The sequence below is a fragment of the Pyrus communis genome, chromosome 11 (assembly GCF_963583255.1).
Source record: "Pyrus communis chromosome 11, drPyrComm1.1, whole genome shotgun sequence".
In the NCBI taxonomy this organism is placed as follows: Eukaryota; Viridiplantae; Streptophyta; class Magnoliopsida; order Rosales; family Rosaceae; genus Pyrus; species Pyrus communis.
Window position 1 is genome coordinate 4,528,230 of NC_084813.1, and position 24,270 is coordinate 4,552,499.

The 24,270-nt window shown below is 35.1% G+C and overlaps 2 protein-coding genes across 2 annotated transcripts; both read right to left on the reverse strand.

Annotated features, from left to right (window-relative positions):
• Positions 1–4,928: 4,928 nt before the first annotated feature.
• LOC137708827 (transcription factor TCP4-like) lies at positions 4,929–6,615 on the reverse strand. Its single transcript, XM_068447984.1, has 2 exons — positions 5,406–6,615; positions 4,929–5,183 (listed from the first exon to the last, which is right to left on the reverse strand). The coding sequence occupies exon 1, from the start codon at positions 6,485–6,487 to the stop codon at positions 5,432–5,434; it is 1,056 nt and encodes a 351-aa protein (XP_068304085.1). The 5' UTR covers positions 6,488–6,615; the 3' UTR covers positions 4,929–5,183; positions 5,406–5,431.
• Positions 6,616–13,296: 6,681 nt separating this feature from the next.
• LOC137708911 (uncharacterized) lies at positions 13,297–13,929 on the reverse strand. Its single transcript, XM_068448072.1, has one exon. It carries the CDS (start codon positions 13,927–13,929, stop codon positions 13,297–13,299), a length of 633 nt encoding a protein of 210 aa, XP_068304173.1.
• Positions 13,930–24,270: the final 10,341 nt, after the last annotated feature.

Sequence of the window (24,270 nt, forward strand, 5' to 3'; positions counted from 1 at the left end):
TATATTTTTGGTATTGACTAAGATGGATGTAACTATTAACCGATGAGGAATCCGTTACTTGATGGGTATGGTTATGGATAATCCCCGATGGTTAATTTGTGATTATGAATGTTAATTTTGTTGGTTATGGGAATGGATATAGCATTTTCATCCCTAAACTAAACTATTGACATCCTTAGATAATGAGGATGGTGAGCCCATAAAGGTACGGCCAGCCACGCTATATACTTCAACGACTAGAATGGTCATCGAGTACAACCCATTCAGCACAAATTTCATCTTTTCTAGAATACGCTTCTGTCTATGTTCATAGGAAGTTATGCAAAGATAATCCCCTCCATTCTCTTATGTGGTTTAGACATGATAACTGTTATCTCAAATATCCTTAAAGCTCAATAATGTTCTTCCAAATCGAGGATAATAGAAGGCTTCTTGAATGGTAATTTAAAAAGCCTTATTATTTTAACTATTTTTTAATTTTATACCTGATTAGCCATGCACAATAATTTTACCTGACGAAATTTCCATCGGTATAAGTTCACCAAATTGTTTAATTATTAGGTAATTTAGCCAAAAGTCAATAAAAACTTTACTATTAAGCCATATATCAATGACACATTTTTGTTTTGGACTTAATCAATGATATATTTTTATTAATTAGGCATAGGTCAATGATGAATGCCACATAGGCTTTACGTCACTATAAATAGTTAGAATTTGACTATTTTATCCTTATCTCTCTCTATAAATGTCATATATATATGCTTAAGCTATTATAAATATGAATTTAGATCCTCTTCAGATCAATTTTGTGGAGATCCTCAAGATCGATGGATCTCATCCATTGATACAAATAAAACGGTCAAAATCTCTTATCCTTCATCTTTTCCCCTAAACTCTTCTTTTTCTTTCTCATTTCGAAGCTCTCAACCTCGAACCACCAACTCCCTAAACTTCAAATTAAATTCAACCCCACCTCAAAATCAGCCCCAACACCGCCACAACCCACCCAACCCATAACCACCAATTGCAGGTCCCTTACCTTACCCTCTCCAAAATCAGCACCCACTACCGCCACATCCCTCAATTGCAAGTCCTTTGACTTTAAAATCTTAGCTGATGTTAATGAAACAACAAAGAGAGGGGTCATGCAAACCAATGTCTTTTTTGCAGAGCTCTTTTTTTTCTCCATAATTATGGAAGAATTATGGAGAGAGAAATCTCAAAGATTAAGAATAAGAAAGAGATGACAAATAAAAAGCTAAAATAATAAGGGATAGCAAACAAAGAAATTAGACTTAAAGAACAGATGACTTGCAATTGAATTTGGGTTTTGTTAACAATGGAGGGGTGTGGGGGTGCAAAGGATAAATAGGAGTTGAGGGGGAAGAGGCTTCATCTGTTGGGTTTCTATTCATGTAGAATTGATCTTGAGATGATATAAATAGTTAGAACATGTATATTTGATCACTCTCTCGCCCCTCGTTTTCATGGAGGAGTCTACTTAACTAAAAAAAAAAGGAACCAGGAAACAGACACTGCATTGTAGTGTTTGAATCAAAATGTAAAAAACAGAACCAGGAAACGAACACTATATTGCAGTGTCCTAATGCAAATGAAAAAAGAAAAAAAGAAAAAAAAAAAAAAAAAAAGAAACGCAGATTACAGTGTCTGAATCTAAATTTAAAAAACAGAGTTAGGAAACAGACACTGCATTACAATGTTTGAATCTAAATGTAAAAATCAGGAGTCACGTGAGGTGTGAAGTGTAGGAGACATGTGAGTGATGGAAAAAATAAAACCAAAAAAGGGACACTGCAACACAGCGTCTGAATCCAAAAGTGAAAAACAGAACCAGGACACTGCATTGCAGTGCCTGAATCCAAATGTACAAACGAACATGTAGGAGGCGTGTGAGTGATGGAATAACAAAACTAGTACATGGACGTTGCAATGCAGTGTCTAAATCCAAATGTAAAAAATAGAATTAGGAAACAGACACTGCATTGCAATGTCTGATCCATATTGACTTATTCCAAATATAAAACTATCAGAAAATGAGTGTTAGTTGAAGTGGGTGTTAGCTGCAATGGTATATTTTATAATTTTTTTTATATTTTAAATGCATTTAAATATCACAATACATGATTGACCTATTTATAATTAACATAAATATTGTTGATTTATTGTTAATATTGTAACTTTTTATGATTTTTCACAAAATCACCCTTAATTATTTTTAGCATAATGATGCCTGACGGACTATTTTGTTGATTCTTCGTTCTTTGTTAAGAGAAAAGTTTCATGTACAATAGTGGGATAAATGTTGATAGAACATCTCAAGTACTTTCAACACAAGAAGTTTTGTATTAAAGATTCGGAATTTCTGAAATACTTTCCTGGAATTGAGATTGCTTAAACAAGGATTTATTTCTGAATCAAAGAAAATAAGTGCTAGACCTACCATAAGAAACTGGGAAGCTTGGCTCAGGACCAGTTCCAATTGATGGCAGTAAGAAGCTTGGGTTGGATGGAGACTTATTATCTGATATTGGCTTGGGCAGTACCAAAGACTGGTCGGTTGGTTGATTTGTCTCACTAACACGACCTAATAGCAGTTATGCAGTGAGCATGGTCAATCAAGAACAAGCCATATATGCAGGCAGCGTATCCAAACCTTTCAATATTTAAAGGGATCTCCAGGAAGAGGGGTTTTAATGAAGAAGAATAATCATACCCAAATTGTTGGATATACTAATGCAAGTTGGGCTGGATGTAAAGTTGATAGAAAATCAATAACCGGATACTGGACTTTCGTTGGAGGAAATTTAGTAACTTGGAAGAGCAAAAAACGGAATGTTACTACTCGGTTTGCTACCAATGAAATGAAATGTTGGATATAAGTCAACAATCTGTGATAAAATTATATATGCTAATAAATAATAAATGCGAATAAGAAATTAACAGAGTATGAATAACGAAATAATATTGAACAGAAATATAGAAGATCAAGGCTTGCGTACCGTAATGTCCTTAAAACAGAAATTTCGTTCCTACTCAGTGCTTGTAGTTCTACAGACGTCTGCTTCACCAGGATTCAACGATCAAGTCAAAATTCCAACACCGGAAAAATTGACTTATGGCGAATTTCTATGTGATGTATATATAATATGATTATGCCTGTTCGTAACAGGTATGAGGAAAAATTGACTTATGGCGAATTTCTATGTGATGTATATATAATATGATTATGCATGTTCGCAACAGGTATGAGGAAGGGATGTATTTGTTGGGAGACATCTTCTCAACAGGGTGTTTTCTTTCTGCGTTTTTTCACACTTCAGACTTCATCTGAAGAGATGATTTTGTATTGGAGCCCCAAGGCATAAGGTCCTTCTTTTGATAATTAATTATAAATTAATTATTACATCCCAAAGCCCAACAAAGCCTTATAAAGTAAGGAAACTTTTTGGAAATAACCAATGTGGGACAATGAAATTTCTACTCAAAATTTCTAACAATGAAAACCCTGCTGATGTTTTCACCAAAGGTTTGCTGTCAAATAGACTTCAAGAAATATTATCCAAGCTTGGCTCGAATGACATCTTCGCTTCAGTTTTATAGGGAGTGTTGAAATTACTCAAGTGTTTATTTCTCGGTTGGATATTACTGGAAAGATGAGAGGTGTGGAGTCTCTTTGGAAGCTGGCGCGACGTCTGTTTGAAGTTGTTTACATTAAATTAGGTAGCTAGCTAATTAGCTAGCCGTTGTACCTAATATAAATTTGTGGGAGCTCTCAAGTTATTCTTATGAATAAGAATACGTAGGCCTCTTTACCGAACCGTGTATAAAACATTGTGTTCTTTGATTATTCTTTCCTTTTTCCACAGAAAAAAATTGGGTTGCTCTAATTTTTGACAAACTACAAAATAACTTACACTAAATTTATCTTAATTTTCTTAAGGAGGGAGTATTCAAACCCAAGATGCAGTGCTTATGGACAAAGTCTGTATCCACGAAGACAATCCACCACTTGCAGGTTGCTCTAACAAAATGGGATTGAAATTCAAGGTTGGACTAAAATTCTGACCATAAAATGTGTTTAGCAAAATTGGATTCTTTTAGTTGAGTGCTGAACTGAGTTGATTCTCCAACAAATAAAGTTTCGAATCTATTATGTTCTCTTTTGAAAATGCTATTACCTTTTTTGTCATTTAATTCGCTTTGGACAGTAACATATTACAAGCATTTTCTTGCTGAAAACAAAAGATGAAACATTTACAGGCATATACTTATTGGCATAGGATCCACCCATGTAAAAAAAAAAAAAAAAAAGGCGAGATAAATTGTCGTCGGTGTCATCGTACACTTTGTTCTTTGTTCTTTTGCGCTGAGTACTTCAGCCATTTGTCATGTAAAAGGTAAATTGAACTGGATCTAACAAACCCCGGTGGTATTTGAAAAGCATTAAATTAATAGGCTGAGAATAGCAAGGCAATGTGTTATAGATCGATCATTCAAGGGAAATTTGAGCATGCATATCTAACTACAAATTTAGTGTTAAGAACTGCAGTCCCTGTTTGTTAGTGTTGTAATTTCAACAGTTCGATGGGGATCGAGCAAACTCGAGGAGGTTCAAGTATTGCTCGAGGGACTCGTACGTGAAGGTTCAAGTGCTAATAATTCATTGAAAGATTACAAAAAATCAAATACTCCATGTATGTACGTAGATATGTACGTATTACGTACATAAATTGTACTTAGCTTGGTTATGGAAGGAAGCTCGTTTCCAGTTTCCACAACAGATGAGGATGAAGCAAGCCATTGACTAACTAGTGCTTCCCTTGATATGGAAAAATACCGAGAAAAGAACGAAACAACTTTGCTGTTATAGAACAGTTGAACCAAATTAAAGTAAAGGGGCATTTCTACTGAATCATAAGCAGTAACATAACCATGACGTACGGAAACATCCTCGTTAACCATGCGTCACATTTACTACAAGCAATCGAAAACATAATATAAAGAAAAAAAATTGAGCCAAACGAATCTGCCCCAATTAAATAAACAAAGAAGAAAAGAATGTTTGAAACTCAAACCAGTTTCTTTTCTTTCCATTTCTTTTCCTCGGCCGACCATTCAGTTGGACTTAATCTTTCTTAACTACGTAGAATCTGCAAAATCTACACAAAAATGAAAAACAATGTGATGTTATTACTTTTCTGCCAACAAGCTTAGTAACTAATTAAAGTAGCAAACAGAAGAAACTGTATGAATAATTCAGCCAACAGTTTGAATTTGATATGGGGCCGTTTGATAAAACTGAAAACTGAAAACTCGTTTGGTAACTGAAACAAAAAACTAAACTGAATGTCAAAATTTGGAAACTCAAAGGAATGGCTTACCTAGTAGAAAATGAAGATGGATCATGTCAAAGCTGGCGGGTTGAATTCAGAGAGGAAGTGGAAGACGGTCGATCTGAAATAACACCATTCTCAGCCTCCTCGCCTTGAATGCAGAAGGCAGGCGAGGTGCCATCAGAGGTGCCGAAGCAGGTGCCAAAGATTGAAGAGTGCTGCTGCTGCCAAGCGCGAGTGGAAACTGATGGCGTAAAACTGGACTGAAGGGTACTCCCATGATTCCCATCACCCCCATGATTGTGAGGCTGGGGCTGAGCATACGAGTGAGAGTGTGAGTTGAATACAAAGCCCCCATCGAGTCCTCTGTTTTCATTGCTCCATGCCACCATTCTCTGATAACTGGAGGAGTCAAATCCAGTTGCCGCTGCGGCGGCGAAAAGGGCTTGAGAGGGCTGCTGAGTGTGAGAGTGAGTGTGATTGTGATGAATGTTTAGGCCTTGGTCTTGGAAAGAGTGGAGAGAGAGGCCAAGGTCTTGGGTAGTTGCTGAAATTAGATGGGGATCGGTTGGGTAACTACGGAAATCGTCAACGGAGGAAGCAGCAGCGGCGTTGCTACTAGTGTTTGTGGGGAAGAAGGACTTCATGGTGTCAGCTATGTTGTCTGAGTCTAGAGATGGCGGAATGTTGAAGTTCGAATCGTTGTCTGATTGCCTTTGCCTTTGGAGCTCAAAGTTAAAGTTGTAGCTGGAGGAGGACTCTGATTGCTGCTCAGCTGCGGCAATTGCCATATCATTTGGATTTGGATTTGATGACCGAAACGGATCATCAGCTTCGGCAGCATGGTTACTAGTAGTGATAGGATGCCAAGGTGGAAGCTCAACGAGGTTGTCAATGGAAGATTTGGCCTTCTTGATGAGCCAGTCCACGGCTTTACTGGGTCTATCATATCCGAGGCGGTCTTGAACATCATAGAATTGGATGGCAGTGTGGGCGGACAACCGGACACGGCGGTCTCTGGGGCCTTTGGCGGTGTAAATCTTGCTGTGACGGTCTTTGCGTCCGGTGGATCGAACAATGTGGCCGCCTTGGACTTCCACAATCTCTCCCCCACAACCCTCCATTCCCATATTATTCTCTCCTTTTTATTTTTATTTTTTGGTATTATTTTCTGCTAATTGTTTTGGTTGCGTGTGTGGCCGTTGCTGTCACAATTCTGATACTTTCTGCTGCTGCTGCTGCTAATCCCGAAAACTCACCAGACCAGATTCCAAACCCCAATAGACGCTACAAAAATACACACTTCACAGGCTGCAGGCACCGAAATTTTACACCACTTTTGATCCTCCGGGTTTATAGATAAGGTAGCTAACTTTTTCGTTGGTTCATAAAAGGAGAGATTCTTGTGTGCGTCCGATGCACACACGGCTGAAGTGGTGTATCCGATTAATGATACACTGATGACGGGTGTGCAGAGAGACTATTGGTGGGTGAGTTTTTCTGTGGGCACAGAACTACCGAATTTAAAGAGAAAGAAACAGAAAATGAATTAAAATGGAAAATTTAAGCAACAAGCCGAGTTGTAGCTAGTATTTATTGGGTATAAATTATATAATATATCCATCAAGAAAAAGGGAAATAATAAAGAGAATCACATGAGAACTTAGGGGTCCAAAGTAGAAAAACAAAATTCTGCAAATTGAAACTGGAATATGAGATTTGAGATGTAGGAAGAGGGGGCGGTGACTCCTAGTCCTAACTTGGTCCAGAGAGAGAGGGGGGGAGAGAGAGAGAGAGAGACCGGTGTTGATGAATGTGTAAAGGAGGAGATTAGAAATCTCACCCCCACTAACCAGTATAACGATCTCTCCCACCAAATTCTAAGGATTAAGAGGTCGGAATTTTTTAAATTTAATTCAACAGCTACAAACAGGAGATCTCTAAAAGTTATAATAATTGTAACCGTTGGATTAAATTTTAAGGGTTTGGATCTCCAGATACTTAGAATTTGGTGGGAGAGATATGGATGGGATCTCTTCCCGTATAACAATAGCAGGTCCCAACCAAACTCAACTCCTTTATAACAATGTTCGGTTACTTAAATTTCTCCTCAAAACGCTACGTGATTGATTAACAAAACTTCATGCTTATAACCGAAACTATCAATATTGTAAATCCTTATGTAAAAGTTATTTATGCAAAAATATCAATCAAAACAAATGTTGTTTAGTCAATAAATTGTAAAAAAATAGATAGACGGTTAGTAATATTTGTTTATACAACTTGAACCGACCACAAAACGTTTTAAGAGAAATTCTAGTTCATGCTTGAAGTAGTCCTAACTCTCCATCTTTCTTGCTACTTAGGAGTAACTTGTCAAGCACATGCTATTATAAGAGTTTTAGGTAAATTAGCTATGAATCTATGATTAGAGTCATGGTTTGACAGAGAGGTGACTGTCGAGGCTACCTCTTTCGCGCACACCTTTTCAAGGTTTTGACAATGATATCTAACAACTTTTCTAGATCCTTTACTATCTTTATTTTGCAAGAGTTCAACCACACAAATATGTATTCTCACAACTAAAATAAACGACAGACGTGCGTCCTTCGGCTTCCACTTCCTCAGTACGTTATATGCATTTTGCACTCCCCAGATTTGTCACATGGCTGTCGTAACATTTCACCATTTTTGGTGGATGATTCAATTGTTTAACAATTATTGAAATTAATTTAGAATAGGTTGTAAGATTATGTCATTTTAGACTTCACAATTTCTTTTATGATTTGATAATTCGACACGAAAACACACGACATAACGGCTTTTGGGTTAACACGTTAATTAATTGAAATCGTTATTGAGTCATCTGTTAAGAATTTGTTCTTAACAGATTTACCTGCAGGTAACCCGTTGAAACGGTTAAGAAAATTAGTTTGATAATTTATATTACTAAAAAAACTTACTAGTTAATATAATACCCATAGTATTTAATCTCACATAAGTGAGATTGAAAATTCCAGCACTTTAAATGTAACAAAGCAATTTAAAAATACAAAAGCACATTAAAAATTCATAATAATTAATTTACAAGTATAAAAAATATAAAAAAAATATGCAAATACTCGCGATCGCATTTTTTACGCTTTGAGTGGTACGTCGTCGTTTGAATTTTTAAAACCCTACAAACCCTCATGAACATTGTTCTTAGAGGGAGTTCAAAATAAATAAAAATTCATAATAATTAATGTACAAGTGTGAAAAAGGTGAAGGAAAAAAAATATATAAATGCTCATGATTGCATCACCTACGCTTAAGATGGTTACATCGTCATTTAGATTTTCAAAATCCTCATGAATAGTGTTTTTTGTTTGAGTGCACTAGTAATAAAAATTCATAATAATTTATGTAGAAGTGTGAAAAATGTAAAAAATAAAAAAAAATTATGCAATCGCTCGTAATGCAAGTTTTACAACTTTCGTGAACGGATCAACTCTAAAATTTGACACCATCCATGGTACACTATAATATATATCTTTCATATAATATAGTGCTATTGTTTTATTTATTTTCATAATTATTTTTGGTAAACTATTCATAATTTGAATAGTTTATAAACGTTTGATTTTTCTATGCTTAGTTTATGTGAAGGATAGTGCTAATGTGGAATACATTACTAAAAACACCATCTATATAACCCTTGAAGATAATATATTAAGCTAAAGTTCCAATATCATTTCGCTTAGCAATTGATGAAAATTGAAGGGCTTTGTGGTAAAAAAACAAAGTGCAAGTTTTGAGTCTCATTGGCAAGGTTCTGACTTTTGAGAAAAGCTCCATAACCTTGAAAAAAAAATTCCCATCATTTTGCATTTAAAAGATATTTTTGTAGTAATGTACTAAAGGTTTTTTCATTAGGCTCCTATTTTGGGTTATGTAATACATGAAAGACAAATGTGTTTTTATGTTTTGAAGTAATATTTATGCGATAATGTGTTATATGGATACTAATCTAGTAGTAATTTTTTTTTTGTTTGTTTATGTATGAAAGTAAAATATATTTTCTTTAACGGATCTTGTCATAATACCCGTTAATGTTAGCGGGTCGAGTTCGAGTCGGGTTATATTATCATTCATTTTAACGAGTGTTACATAAGACAACCCATTGAGATATTGAGTATGTCACGAAATGAACATAAGAAACATGACACAAAAGCCATGTCTATGTCACTTGTCCATATCTATCATAAATTTTGTTAAGGTTTTCGAGTAAAGTTCAGTTGCTCGCATCCCGTAACGTGTCCATGGATTTTGGTTGCTCTCGTCGTGCAACATCTCTTTATGTTATCTTCAGCCTCATCTCTGAATTGCCCATAAATGTCAGGATACCAATTTCATCAACTCACACTAATCATCTTTGTCCTCTCCATGCCCCTAAACTCTTAGTTTTCATAAAATTAGTGTTATCTTCAATGTCTTACTTTAGCATTAGAGAGTGAAGAAGTTAAGATTTCACCATAAGATCAACCGACAATATGAGGAATAACTCAATTACTTATAAGCACGTGTAATATCCCATCTTTTCCTTATGCATGATACTCTCAACACCCTACCTTAAGTGCGACAAATTTTCAAGCCTAGCATGTGGAGCGCGTGTGGCCATTGGGCATCACACATGGAACAACCTTCTTTAATACCATGAAGAAGTTAATGTTCCACCATAAAACCAATTGACAGTATAAAGAATAGTCCTTATAAGCACATGTAAGGTCTCATCTTTTCTCGATGTGGGATTGATACTCTTAATAGAGAGAGCCTCAATTTTCATAAAATTAATGTTATCTTCAATGTCTTACTTTAACAAGTTGTTGGAGAGAGCTAGGCAAGAAAATGAAGAACAAAGGCGCATGCGTTGTGAAAAAGAATGGAGAAAGAGAGGCACACAACACCCAAGTTGGTTTAGATGTGGGTATGCTTGATGAAAAAAGCCAACAACAAAGTGATGATTCGTGTATCAGTCGTACACCGAACTTCGACAGGCTTAAACACACCGGGGGGAAATCTTTTGGATTACTTTACCCCTAATTGTGTGAACCCCGCTAACAAATTTCGAGCTTGATATATAATGCAATCTCATCTTTTAAAAAAAATCATGCATGATGTTTGCAATTACGACTCATATTTTGTGCATAACCCCATGGTTGTAATAAGTTGAGGCTTCTTCCAGAGCAAAAACTTACAACCACCTTCAGAATGCTTGTGTATCATGCATTTGCAGAGGCAGTATATATGAAACCACAAAGGATGAGCAAATCAACATTCTTAGGTCTCGTTTGGCACGCGGTATAAAGCATTGGATAGAAAAGGGATGGAGGACAATCAACAGATGGCTGGGGTCGACTATGGTCTGACATATTATCCGATGCACAGATTAATTCGACACAGCACCAAACGTCGAACTAATTTAATCAGTATTATGCGATGATTATTTATTTTATCAAACTGAAATATTTAATACAATCCAAACTATCAAACGAGACCTTAAAATACTTGAATCTCATCACTAAAATAAAATATTCAAATCAAAGATCGGAAAAATGTATCGTTCTTTTTTTCTTTTCTTGTCGTACGAGTTGGAAAAGTGCTGACTGTGTGCAAAGCTAGAAGTCTTTTTAAGAAAATATAAACCTACAATGCATAAAGTGCAAGCGTGATGCAACTGACACAAAAGCTTGGATAAGACCTTAGAAATCATGACCTCAAAACCACTACCATCATGAATTCTAAAGAACAGTCTGACCAAAAACAAATGGGGGAAAAAAATGCAAAAAGAGGAATAAAAATCAGAAATTGGAAATGATATAGGTATTTATACATCTATTTTTACTTCTAATACATTTCTTGTTAATTTATATCATTTGATCTTCTAAATTCAGTCGATCCGATGACTACAAATTACGTGGATGTGTATGAAGTAAAAAGAGGTGAGTGAATAGCACACACCATTGTAAATTTTCTTTTTAAAATGTTAGAGAAAATCATATTTTGCACATTGTTGTACAACTTGATTGCAAGTGATGTGTAAACACTGTGTTAATTAACGAGTCTATCTCATTGAATGTTAGTTATATGCATCATTTAATGCATCATGTGGTAAACTAATAATGCAAAAGTTTAACTTCCTTAACATTACTTTTTTTTATTTTTGTTTAAATTAGACAGATAAAAAATCATTGAGACGCCTATTTGGCCAACGAATTTGAAGAATATCGTATTTCTAAATTGGTAAATGATTTCTCATTGGACTAACAATTTTTATAATGACATAAAATGAGACCTGAATATAAATGAGACTCCAAATGTTTTTGCAAGAGGATTCACTCTTGCACCCAAGTTCCCAAAGCTTCTAACTTTGATTCCCCCTCCACCATTCTTGCTTTATAAAAGACCAATAGATGGTTGGATATTTGAAAATTAATGTGAAGTGGGCACATCGGGTTAATAGATTGTTAGTCCTATTTGAAATGGACCCATCGTAATCATCAATTCATAATATGAATGGACCGATCCACAGTGTTTCCAAATTTGCCATAGCATGAAATCATAGAGCTTGAAATAATTCATATTTGACCACTCTATGTGCTTCTGAGTTGAACTAAGAGTCAATTGAAACGAGCACAGACTGCAGGACAATTGCTGTTGGGTTCGGCTTATGTTGACGCTGGCCCAAGGTAAAGATCAATCCATTTAACAATCGTCATGTAGACCATTTAAACTCTTCTTTTTACTTTACAAAAAATAAATGAAATATATATATTTGGGCAATTGACCCAGGTCACCTCCAGGTAAGGAGTCTATATTAAGTGGCAGAATCAGAATTTTTAAATAATGGAATCATGATGTCTACCAAAAATACTTACCGTCAACATCTAATGAAGGTTTATACAAACATATGCACATATGTCCACAACCTGATATGTAAAGGCTTGTTAAGGATGACTACATGAAACAGTAAAATAATGTTGAAAATTGTCAAGACTTGTTATGCATTTCATTGAGCATTTGGTGCGCACAATAGAGTCCTACACAAGAATAGATAAAAAGAAGACATGAATTATAAAAAAAGAAAGATAGATGAAATAGTAGGATGAGGATGTTGTAACTTAGTTTGTCTTACTGTTTATAAGGTCAAATACAATACACATTCAAATATACATAGATTTTTGAAGTTATTGAGATCATAGACAACTAATGACTTCATATTCGCTCCGCCACTCTGTATGTCCCTTTTAACTTTAAAATTGACAAAAACAGTAGCCGAAATGAATCAAGCTAAACTTTGCACAGGGACAGGCCACAAATAGCCAGCCCGCCAACTTCTGGCTAAAATTTCTCGTGACCCCTACAATATGCAGCCCAGCAGCCCAAATGGAAGGGCTCTAGGACAACTTGGATGATGTAGTTGTTGAAATCAAATGGTTACACTACTTGTCTTTTGTTTTCTCTGTGTGGAACCGCTTCTTCCTACTTCTTGTCACCATCAGTGCCAGCCCCAATTAAATGGGGTTGTAGACCTCTTATCGAGGACGCACAAACAAAACTGGTTGGGAACTTCCAATTTGAGTGACACGAAGTCGATGATAAAGTATATACGTAAGGTTTGTTTCCCTTCATTGACATCTTAATGTTTGAGACGGTCATCTTTTTTATGCTGACCACTACATCAGTAGTAGAAGTAGTGGTTGCCTTGTTAAGGTATGGTTTGGGATTTAGGTGATTTTAAAAAAAGTTGGTATGAAAAAAACTGGGAGAGTTTTTGATGTTTGGTAAACACACCAAACCAGCTTTTTTTTCAAAATTTCAGATGAAAAAAAGCTAAAAAGTGGAAGATGCAAAAAGCAGCTTCAAAAAGTGGCTTATTTTCAAAGTTTCTCCTAATTCCTCACACTTTCAGGAGGAAGAACAACGTCGCCACGTCCCGGCGACCCAACTCTAATCCGTTGATCAAAAATTGCAAATCGACAACCCAATCGTCCATTTCTTCATCCCCACCTTTCTCCTCCCTTTCATTGCTTTCTCCGTCGCCATCTCTGCCTCTAGCTCTGTCATCAGAAATGGTGAATTTCTCAGCCTTGAACGTGAGGCTGGAGTGCACAATTTCAGAAACCCTAGTCCCGTAAGTTCCATTAAACCCTAATTTGGAGGTGGAGGGAGATGAGGAGGAGAAAATGAGGATTGGGGCAATCCGATTGGGGACAAAGAGGGAGCGAGCGTCTTCGTCATCGCCGGAGAAGAAATCATCGTCTAAGGTTCCGACGCGGGTGAGGTGAAGAAATGGGCGGTGTCGGCGACGGAGAGAGATCGAAGAAGGGGACTTGGCTGGAGATCTGGGAAAGCGGTGGTTGGTATTGCTGGCGCCAACGAGGTCGAGGTAGGAGATGAGGGATTTGAGATAAGGGTCGTGGTCGACGAAGGAAGTGAGGAGGTGGGTCCCTTTTTTGACGACCGTGCGGAAGGAGAAGATGAGGAGGGATAGAAGGACGAAGGTGAAGAGGTTGCCAGCGAACGACGTCATGGCTTGTCATAGCACATCTAGTATTATACCTTTTTGGTCATTTCACACAATCATAGCTGTTTTACATAAAAGTTTACCAAACACTATCATACTGCTTTTTTTTTTTTTTTTTTTTTTTTTTTTTTTCCAAAAGCACTTTTACAAAAACGTTTACCAAACACTTTGTTGCTTTATTTCACAGATGCTTATTCTCACAGCACAACAGAAGCAGTTTTTTTTCAAAGCACAGCAGTACCAAACCAGCCCTAACAGCAAGGCCAACAATTGTGGGCATGTTTGGTAATAAACTTGTAATAGTTTATTTGAACTTTAGAGCCGTTTGATAATCATTTCGTTTTCAGTTTTTAATTTTTTTTAAACTAAAACCCAAAATGTAAAAACCAAAAATAAAAAAATTGAAAATGAAATAGTTATCAAACAGCTCCTTAGATTTATATAGAATGTTTAAATACAGTGTGGTGATATCCACATGCCTATTGTCATCTCCCACACCCTTTATTAATTTATGTCAATTGATCTTGTCCAATTCATTTGATTCGACAATCAGAAATTGAGAGAGGTGTTTAAAAGGTAAAAAAGAGTGTGTAGATAGTACCACCCTAAATATATATATATATATATATATATATATAAGTGGATTTATGTTTAAACTATAAGGGTTTATCTCTTACAAACCCTCACATTTTATGACAGCCGACATGTATAAAGTACGTAACATGGGAATACGTAGATTAACAAACCCTCAGATCTCTTTTGAAAAGCTTGAAGTTATCCCTAGGAAAGCTTATTAATGGGGGCAACAACTGGCCTCTAAAATCCAAAATATACAAAGAATACATCATACATATAAACAAATAATTTTATCATGCCGGGGCGGCCGCAAATTTTAAATAAGTCATGGATAATGCAGTACTTGATTTGTTGTTTATCTTAACCATAAAGGTTTATAGCAAGGGCGTGGCTCCACGTAATTAGGCCTTCTCTCCAGATTTATTCAGTCTAGTGCGGTTCACGTGCAACACCAAAAGAACAAAAAGGAAAGTTCACGTGTCATCCCAAAAAGGAAAGAAAACAAAATTGACCACTCAAATTATTAGGAGTTTTTACTCAAAACTTTTTGTAGTCAGTTTGAAATTTTACATTTATGTTCAAAGCTATCCATATTATAGATGATTTTATATAGATTGTTTTTGTAAAAAATAAATTAAAGCTAAGGTCGTTTACTCGTCGAACTGTATATATATATAAATAGTTAGAATTGGTAAAAGCATTTCTATCTGGGTATTTGTTATAGTAGAGTGATTAAACGACCTTAGTTTATTCATTTTTTTACAAAAATCGTCTTTACAAAGTTATTTATAATATAAACAATTCTGATCATAAGGACAAAACTTTGTGATTCAAATATGAAATTTTTTTAATAGGAGTCCCTATTCGTTAGTTGTTTGGGAAAAAAAAGTTAGACGTTCAAGTTGATTTATGGTTTATGATTTGCTTTTCTTTAAAATAAAATTAAAAGATTAATCAGAAAGAAAGTAAAGAAAAAGAAACAAACGCAAATGGCACAAAACCTCTTGCGATCATCAAGTTCTTTTTATATGACGAAAAGAAGATAAAAAGACTGGGAGCATCTATTGGTTGAGCAAAAAAGAAAAGCCGCAGGATGAATTTAGCTCAAACGAAATAAAAATTCAGAAAAATAAATTAATTTACATGAAGTGTGCTAATAATGTGTTGAAAATATATTAGTAAGAACAACAGAAAAATTGGGAGAAAATCTGAACGTTCATAGGCTTAGGGTTTATATGGGGCCAAAGCTCAACTTTCCTTATTTACATTGTAAGAAATTAAACTATTAATATGTTAGATAACGATCCAAGTGGATAGTCACATAATGAACACCTAAAAACATAGTGGAATTTAGAGACGAGAAACCCTATGAGAAGTAGGATTTATGAGCAACCACTAACAAAAAGAATTAGAGCAGTAGGTCTAAAATATCAATTTAGAAATAATACTTATGTACGTACTTATACTAACTTTTTGATTTGGCTCAATCAAAAGATGTTACATGTTCTTTTTTTTTTAAACTCAAGAAAAAAGGCGAGTATATAGAGTACTCACCAGTGAATACCTGATTATTATCCTTAATTTAAGACTAATATTAGACCATACTACTAAAGTGTCGAAGTAATTGAGTTTTTATCAATAATAGCCAAAATTTAACACTAAATTTCATATATGTCACATTTTATAAAATCTTACAAAAATATTAGAAAATTCATTTAAATAGACTTAAATACCTCAAAATTAAAACCAAATAAGCATAAACTAAATTCAATGAATTAAACCCTCAAAATTAAAACCAAATAAACATAAACCTAAGAATTTTAATTCAGTTTGCATGATTCTTTGGGTTGTTTGGTCGGAAAAAATTCTAGTATGTGGAAAGGCAGGATCAGTCACCCACTTGATGTTGTTCAGCGGGCTATTGCATGATTACATGAATTTACGGCAGCTGTCTCTTGCTCGATGTCGTCACGGCACCTGTCGCAGCATTGGTAGAAGACTCGTAGAAAGGGTTGTGAACGTGGATGGAGCTACAAGTTTAGAGAATAGTCTGGAAGGAAATCGACAATGAAACTGCATATATCCACCATATTGGTATGTTCGATTATTCACTTGATCTTTCAGAAATTGATCAATAAGATCTCCATGAATTTCCACTCCAAACAACCTGCACAAGTTTGATATTACCAATTTCGCTAGCGGCCTCACACTTTGAACAACAATGCCAAGGAGAACTTTTCAAGTGTTGGGTTTTGGATTTTAAGGGTATTTATGTCTATTCACGTGAGTTTTCTGCTATATTTGAAAGTTTTTATAAAATGTGACATTTATGAAATTGGATGTTAAATTTTGATTATTAATGATAAATACCCGAAGTAATTAATGCTTAAATACAGCATATAAGATAGGCAGGGGAACTCACTTGTAAAACAAAATGTAAAACAGCAGACATCAAGTAGAAAGTCGACACAGAAATGGGTGGAAAAGTTATGGACCTTCAATAATATCTTCATATACATTATATATATTGTTGGGATTGTATTTTAGGATTACAGTAATATTATATATGAATGGTTTCCAATTCCATCACAATGGGAGATCCAAACAATGACGAGGCCTTCTGTGTTTGAACGGTCTAGTCATATCGTTTGTCTTAATGCGTAAATTGGGACGGTGGTCAGAGACAAATAAATTAAAGGGACATCTTCCATACAGATTTGTCTAATTGTCTCTCGCACTCACAATCCCATGTTGAAGAATATTTGTTTGTTACGCGTCGCCTCGTACCAAATTTGACCTTCCATATCATGATTTAGACAAAACATATGCACATGGAGTACAAAGATCAAATAAAATGTGGATGCAAATTTTTTTCTTATTGTTCTTGGATAAAATTGTATCTACAAAACAAATAGCATTTTAGGTCAAGGCCAAGAGCCTCACGCGCCCATGATGAATGGGGGTGCTTTGGCCGAAGAACCTTCGATGCCAAAATTAAAATTTAGAGAGAAAAAGTGTTTGGAGAATTTTGAGTATTTAGCAAGAGTGTAGACCTAGGTTTTTAGAGAAAATGGGGTGGTATATATAGGGCATGCGGGGAGAAGGTGGCCGGCCCTTTGTGGTGTTTTTGAGTGTATTTTGTAGTTAATTGGTAGTTTAATTAGCCATTAATAGATTAATTAGGTAATAAATCTATTAATTAGCTAATTAACATAATTTAAAATGAATGTTTTGGGGGTTACCTTCGGGAGAAGATGGATAAAATAGGTTTTGAATAAATACGTATTTTGGGCACTTTTAACTTGATTGTGGGATGATTGTCTACTGCTCGCGTGTGGGAATTCTGATGCTCCTCAAGGGTAATTTTGTCTTTTTTGCCCAAAAATCCACGTGTCGTCTCTTGATTATTTTTGGCTCCACACAAAACATATACATATCTATTAACAATGATGCAGCTGATAACTAAATTTTGTAGAGTTAAGATCACATTGTTATATAAAGAATTAGAATAAAAAATAAGGATCACCAAATTAATATCAAGAACAATAGGCCTTCCATGTCGATCGTTGGTTGTTGCTGTTCAACTATTTCTTAGACCTAGCAAATCATCGATCCATGCATGAGGAGTCTTAAGTGGCCTCGGCGCCGCGGCTCAATACCCTACCTCCCATCCGCAATTGAACGCAACAAATTCTGCTTTCTTATCTACCAGATTATTGACTAAAAAACCCTAGCAGATTTTCTAGTTCTTATTTTTACGGCCCTAGCAAATTTTAAACTTCTTTTTTCCTTTATTCTTTTTGATAAAACTCTATACCCTTTTAAGCAAAAAAAATGCAGAGATCCAGCTCCAAATGCTTAATTAAGTTGTTTATTAGATTTAGTTTTTCTATTTTTTGACAAGCAACAATAGAGTGATATCATAAATAAGAACCAAACAAATGCATTTCAACGATTGAATGAAAAAACTACTGCAAGCAAAGTATAATTCATTTTGAGATCGATCGAGCAGCATTGACTGCAAGTATACACACACATTCAACAAATCATTAATTTGTCTAAAATTATATCAATCTTTTAATTTTAAAGGTATAAGGATCAGCCCTAATACATGAGAATCGTCGTGAAGATTTGTATCTAAAGCTACAACCAAGGTAGAGCATACCCTTGTTTCAAATTAAAATGATAAAAGAAGAAGCAAATGTTAGATATATATAATCTGTATCTAAAGCGACAAATGAAGATTTGATTTCTTTCCTTTATAGGATTTGACTTTTGAGATTAAAAAGTAGACAAAGTACGCAGCTTTTTTTTCAGATTTGACACTTGAATCTTCCCTGACCGCTTGGGTTGGTTTGGAATTGGATATAGAAGATGGAAATTAAAGTAAAACTTTTGTTGCCTCACCCTGCCAATCGGCATTTTAAATTTATTTTAAACGAGTATAAAAAGTACTCAAAGCATTAGGTATTCCTTGTAGGAGCTTTGTTTTTATTTCATGATGATAATTTAGATTCGAATTCTTCGAACATTGACACGAGAAGTATTACTAGATTATAAACTAGTTGAGACTTTCTAAAAACTTATAATAGCCAATTTCTGCTCTCAAATAAAAATTAAAAAATTAAAAACAAACACTCCCATTTTTTTTTGTTATCATAAAACACCACCATATATTGGATCGATCAATATATTAGTGATGCTGAGAATCTGGTCCTCCTGGTACGCGTCTATCAGTACTAGAATCCAATTGCACTCTTCCATGATAATGCGCAACCAACTGCTGCAAAAGACGTCGGCTGTCTAGCAGGCCTTGTGGTCGTGCATGCAAGGCTTGCTGCTGCCCTTCAACAATTTGCTGGCCGTCGGCAGCGATCAGTAAACCTAAGAAGATCACCAAGACGAGTATCAGTAATGTGAGACGTGCCATTTGCTCTGCTAGGTATAGAGCTGCTGTTATAATGGGGATAATTAGCAAATGAAAATTAGTAGAGGAAATTAAGGGAGGGACTGAATGATCGAGAGTAGCTCAAATGGTATTGAGTAGCCCTAATTTATAGGGAGATTAAGTATAGTGGGTCGGGGATAAAACATATTATGGTTGTATTAATTGAACGACAAATTGGTATCACCACATGGTCATCTAGTCATACATGGTGTAGCTTTTAGCTGTGGATTATCGGTGTTTTTCTTCTTTTGACTCTCCCTTTAGCTTTTGTTTTGTCCTCTCTGTATCCTAATTTTACAATGCCCCTTCTCGTTCTCGGCCTCCCCTCCCCAAAACGATCGACAGGACAAGGTGCAGCTTAGTCATCATCTGCTATTATTTATTTCCACGCTTGTACATTATTGATTTAAAATTGAGACAGAAAAAAATAAGCAATAAATCCAACAAGATTACTGTATAAATACGATTCCCCATAATCCAAAACTGCAAAAGATTTGCTACCTAGTTTTTTTTTTTTTTCACTTGCAGGATATCATTTTTATATCTTAATATGCTCATTGCCACATGGGTCCGATTACTGATTTGGAATAAATCTCAAATCTCATGGGTTATGAAAAATAATTCCAACGGTTTCAGTTTGTTGTATGGATTCTTACTCAGTGATTCATAAAACTTCTTTTTTTGTCGTTTATATTCATTAGTTTAATTTTGTCGGCTATTTTTTTTTATCGAGGTGTATATTCTAGTTAATGTATTAGACCCTTCTTGATTTGTTGATTTATATCTCTCTCTGCGCACAAAATGTAACATGATGGATTTGGATCCTCTCCGGATCCCCTCCCTGGGGATCCCGGGGATCAAGACACAAGGGCCGTTTATCAAATATCGTGAGGCCATAATTAAATGTTTTTTACGCAAAACGAGATTATTTTACTTTTAAAAATATAAAAAGTATTTAATTGTGATCACACGATCTTTGATGAACGATCCTTGTATCTTGATCCCTAGGATCCCCAGGGAGGGGATCCAAAGAGGAACCAAATCCTAACATAACAATCATCAGAGATAATCATTTCAAAGAAAAAGATGACCACTTTGCTTGTCTTCATATGAGTATTTGATTAGATAACAATTCCTTTATAAACTAGTTTGATTATTCTGGTCTTATCACCTATTGTCTCATAAAATTATCTTCGTCGGTCAAAGTTATTAATTACATTGAGAAAGAATCAAAGAGCAATAAGGATTGTAGGAAAATGAAGAATTTGAGGGAGAAACAATTGAGAGAGAAAATAAGTAAACTGTATGAATTGTAGTTCAAACTTAATGAATTGGATCCTCACAATTACAGAACTTTTATCCACACGTATATCCACGTATATCTAGCTTAAAACTTTCAACAAACTAACTAATCTTTTTAACAACCCAATAACTTTAATATGACATGACAGCCTCACTAATTAACCAATACTGAAATGTCATTAATTGATACTCAATATAAGTGTTTCAAACCCGACTAAATTTTAATGGGATCAACAAAAACCCTTTTAACCGACCACCTGATAGCACTAAGTCGAACGTCGATCTCCATTGGAGGAGCCACTTTCACGGTGGAGCAGCACAGAGTTGAGCTCTTAGAGGAAATTTCAAATAGGGCCCGCAGTCAAATCGTTTAAAGTGTACCAATCGTAGCACATTGATATCCACATTGTACGATTATAATATAGCATCATCACGCACGTTGACATCCACCATTTGAAACCAAAATCTAAAAGTCTAGGCCTTTCGAACTTGATGGCATATTTCTCTTTTCTTTTTTTTTTCTTTTTTTCCTTTTTTAATATTGAACACTGAGAAATTTCCAAGTATTGTTCAATCAACCATATGAAGTTTTGACCGCAAACGGCACATACAAATTTGAACTCCAAACTAGCTAATGCAACAACGACAGGATCCACTAAACGCTGCTAGACTCATCTCATTGTCTTATTTTTTCACTTACGTTATATTTACACCCATTGTAAAAAGTTAAAAAAAAAAAATTAAAATGTTATTTTCCCACGCACTATTATTCCTAAAATATCTCTTAATAGATATATATATATAATTATAAACTTGTCTCTTTAAAAAAAAAGAACATAAACAAATAATATATAAAACTGAGGATATGGTCATGATAGAATTTCATCTGCTTCATCTAACATAAGAAAAATACATTATTGTTTTATATTAAGACAAATCGTCTAAATAGAGTGTGAAAGTTATCACACCAAAACTAAACTAAGTTTATTCTTTTTGCTTTCTCTGAATGAAAGGAGATGAGACGATGAGTTAGGGTTTGAGGGAGACAAATCGTTTAAACAAGAGAGTTATCACGCCCAAACTTTTGATTTTAGAAGAAAAAAAAAAATAACGCAAAAGAAGGTAACTAAGGTCCTTGTTAGTCATTTTACAAATGGACAAATTTGTGATTAAAAAATGGGAGTTTTAACAAAACACTCTCAATGCTGTTCACTTTTAACGAAAAATCACATTTATACCTTTCACTGGTACTATTCACTATACCTTTATAAAGGGCTTTTCATTAAAAGGGAAGTTTTTTTTTAACTTTTCGTTAGTTTTCCTTTAAAAAAATTATTAAAAGGTAGGTTGGAATATAATACATTAAGGTGGGAATAAGAGCGCTCATAAAATAAAATATAATTTAGTTTGAAAATAATATAACAGCAGATCATTTTGAAGTTAAGCAAATTTATTACTTCGCTTGTAAGCAAGAATACAACCATTAGATAATACACCTGCGATACTAAAATATTAGAATTTTAAAATAAAATAAAAAAACTAGTTGAAATTGAAGGATAAAGTGTTCATCCAAGTTAAACATACTGGGAACGAAAGTTAACAGAAAACCCAAGATAAGAAAAATACCGAACTACAGGAAAATAGCCGACAAGATTACTAGTGTTAATTAGCACCTCGTAATTTCAATCCAATTTGTCTAAACTATTGTGGACAGCAATTTTGTAGTGGTAAGCATCCCGTCTTCGATCTCACACGAAGTAAAGCCTTGCCAAGAGAAGAAACATCCTGATCATCATTAGGATTTGATAACCCAGTAATCCAATCAAGAAAATTGGAAGGTACATAGAGGATCTGCATGATGAACAATTGAGCTATTCTAGCTTTTATTTTTGAGTCTGCATGTTAACAACAACTAACTAAATATCTCAACTTTGTGTGGAATTTAAGTTTCCACGCTTTATTATCACTTTATCTTTTGGATGAGCTTGATTATCTTGAGTTTGTAATCAGCCAGCTGCCTGCAAGCTTTTTCGAATTCCATGTATTAACTCCTTCAAATTAACAGGATCTTCTTGTTGGGTTTCTGGGGATATTGTTAGGATTTATTAATTCACAAAAGCAGCGAAAAAGACTATAAACAACATACAATATGTGATCCCAATTATATATGTGATTGGTTGTAATCGTCAAAGCAACAGAGAAGATGGAAGGAGATTTAACTTGCATGAATCCTTGGCCATGTCTGCATCATTATATGGGATCATACTTGTGCTTGCATTCTTTCTCTTCATGATTGATCACGTGAAGTTTCCCAAGTTTTGAGTTTCTAAAAACATCCACACTAATAAACTAACAAAAGATGATGGAGTGATTAGTTTAAATGTGCTAGCAATATCTCTCACTTGGATCAACAGAGATGGGAGGCACACAAGGTGTTTTTTTGCCTAGAATTTTTCTCTCTTTTTCTAAGGAACAATATTGATTGAACCTATCATGTAAGAGAAAACACAAGGGGTATATATAGACCCCTTGCCGCACACCTTAGCCGCACCTCCTTAAGGCCTCGATGTCATGGGCTTTGTCTCATGTGTCAAGCCCAATCACTTGCCCACTTGAGTTTATGACCTGAACATATTTTTTAATTAAATAAAGCCCAAAACCTATTTAAATAAAATCGTGTTCAATAAGACCAAATAATCTAATATTATTAACAACTAATTAACCTAATCATCATCCTGGTTAACATTGCTATCATAGGTGTGAGACCTCTTAGGTTCTAACTAAAGCCGGCAACAAAATTAATTAATTAAAAAGTGGAGTTGTTATAATATGCACTTTACATAATTGACTTTTTGGGCACAACTTGAACATTTTCCCAAAACTTATCCCCCTATACTTTTCAGTTGTTCTTTACTGTTGCATTTCTAATATAATTTCTATAAGCATTATTTGCATTGTTAAAGAAATAAATTAAAGACATGATTTTTTTTTTCTAGAAGCTTTAGCAACGCAATCCAAAACACCAAGAACATTCCTAGCTAGCAACTTTAGTTGCATCTTTTGTAACTAGCCTTTCTGCATGTGCGCGCCCAAGGTCTTTTATACTTAATGGGCATAACACGCCTTTAATGTCACATCCCGGCCCGGGTCCCCATCACATCCCGGGCTCGACTCCGCCGTAGCACGATATTGTCCGCTTTGGGCCCCCACCATGCCCTCACGGTTTTGTTTCTGGGAACTCACATGAGAACATCCCATAATGGGTCCAACCTAGATCGAGGTGTGCTGGCCGTCATGCCTCAATCCAGGTTGGGGTGTATCATCTAAAGATTTAATTTTTTAGATATGTTTGATTAATGAGTAAACGGAAATGACGTTAGAGCACTTTCAGTGTGTAAAGGCTCCCCTTGGCAATAGACAATTCAATCCCCTCAAATCAATAGTAACTACCTTTAATAAACAGTAATTGTCTTTTACATCTTCATCCCAAAACTGAATAGTCATAGCAAAAGGCAATAAAA

What these genes read in the sequence shown, in the direction of transcription:
- LOC137708827 (XM_068447984.1), bottom strand. Translation starts at nt 6,487, where the DNA reads ATGGGAATGGAGGGTTGTGGGGGAGAGATTGTGGAAGTCCAAGGCGGC.
- LOC137708911 (XM_068448072.1), bottom strand. Translation starts at nt 13,929, where the DNA reads ATGACGTCGTTCGCTGGCAACCTCTTCACCTTCGTCCTTCTATCCCTC.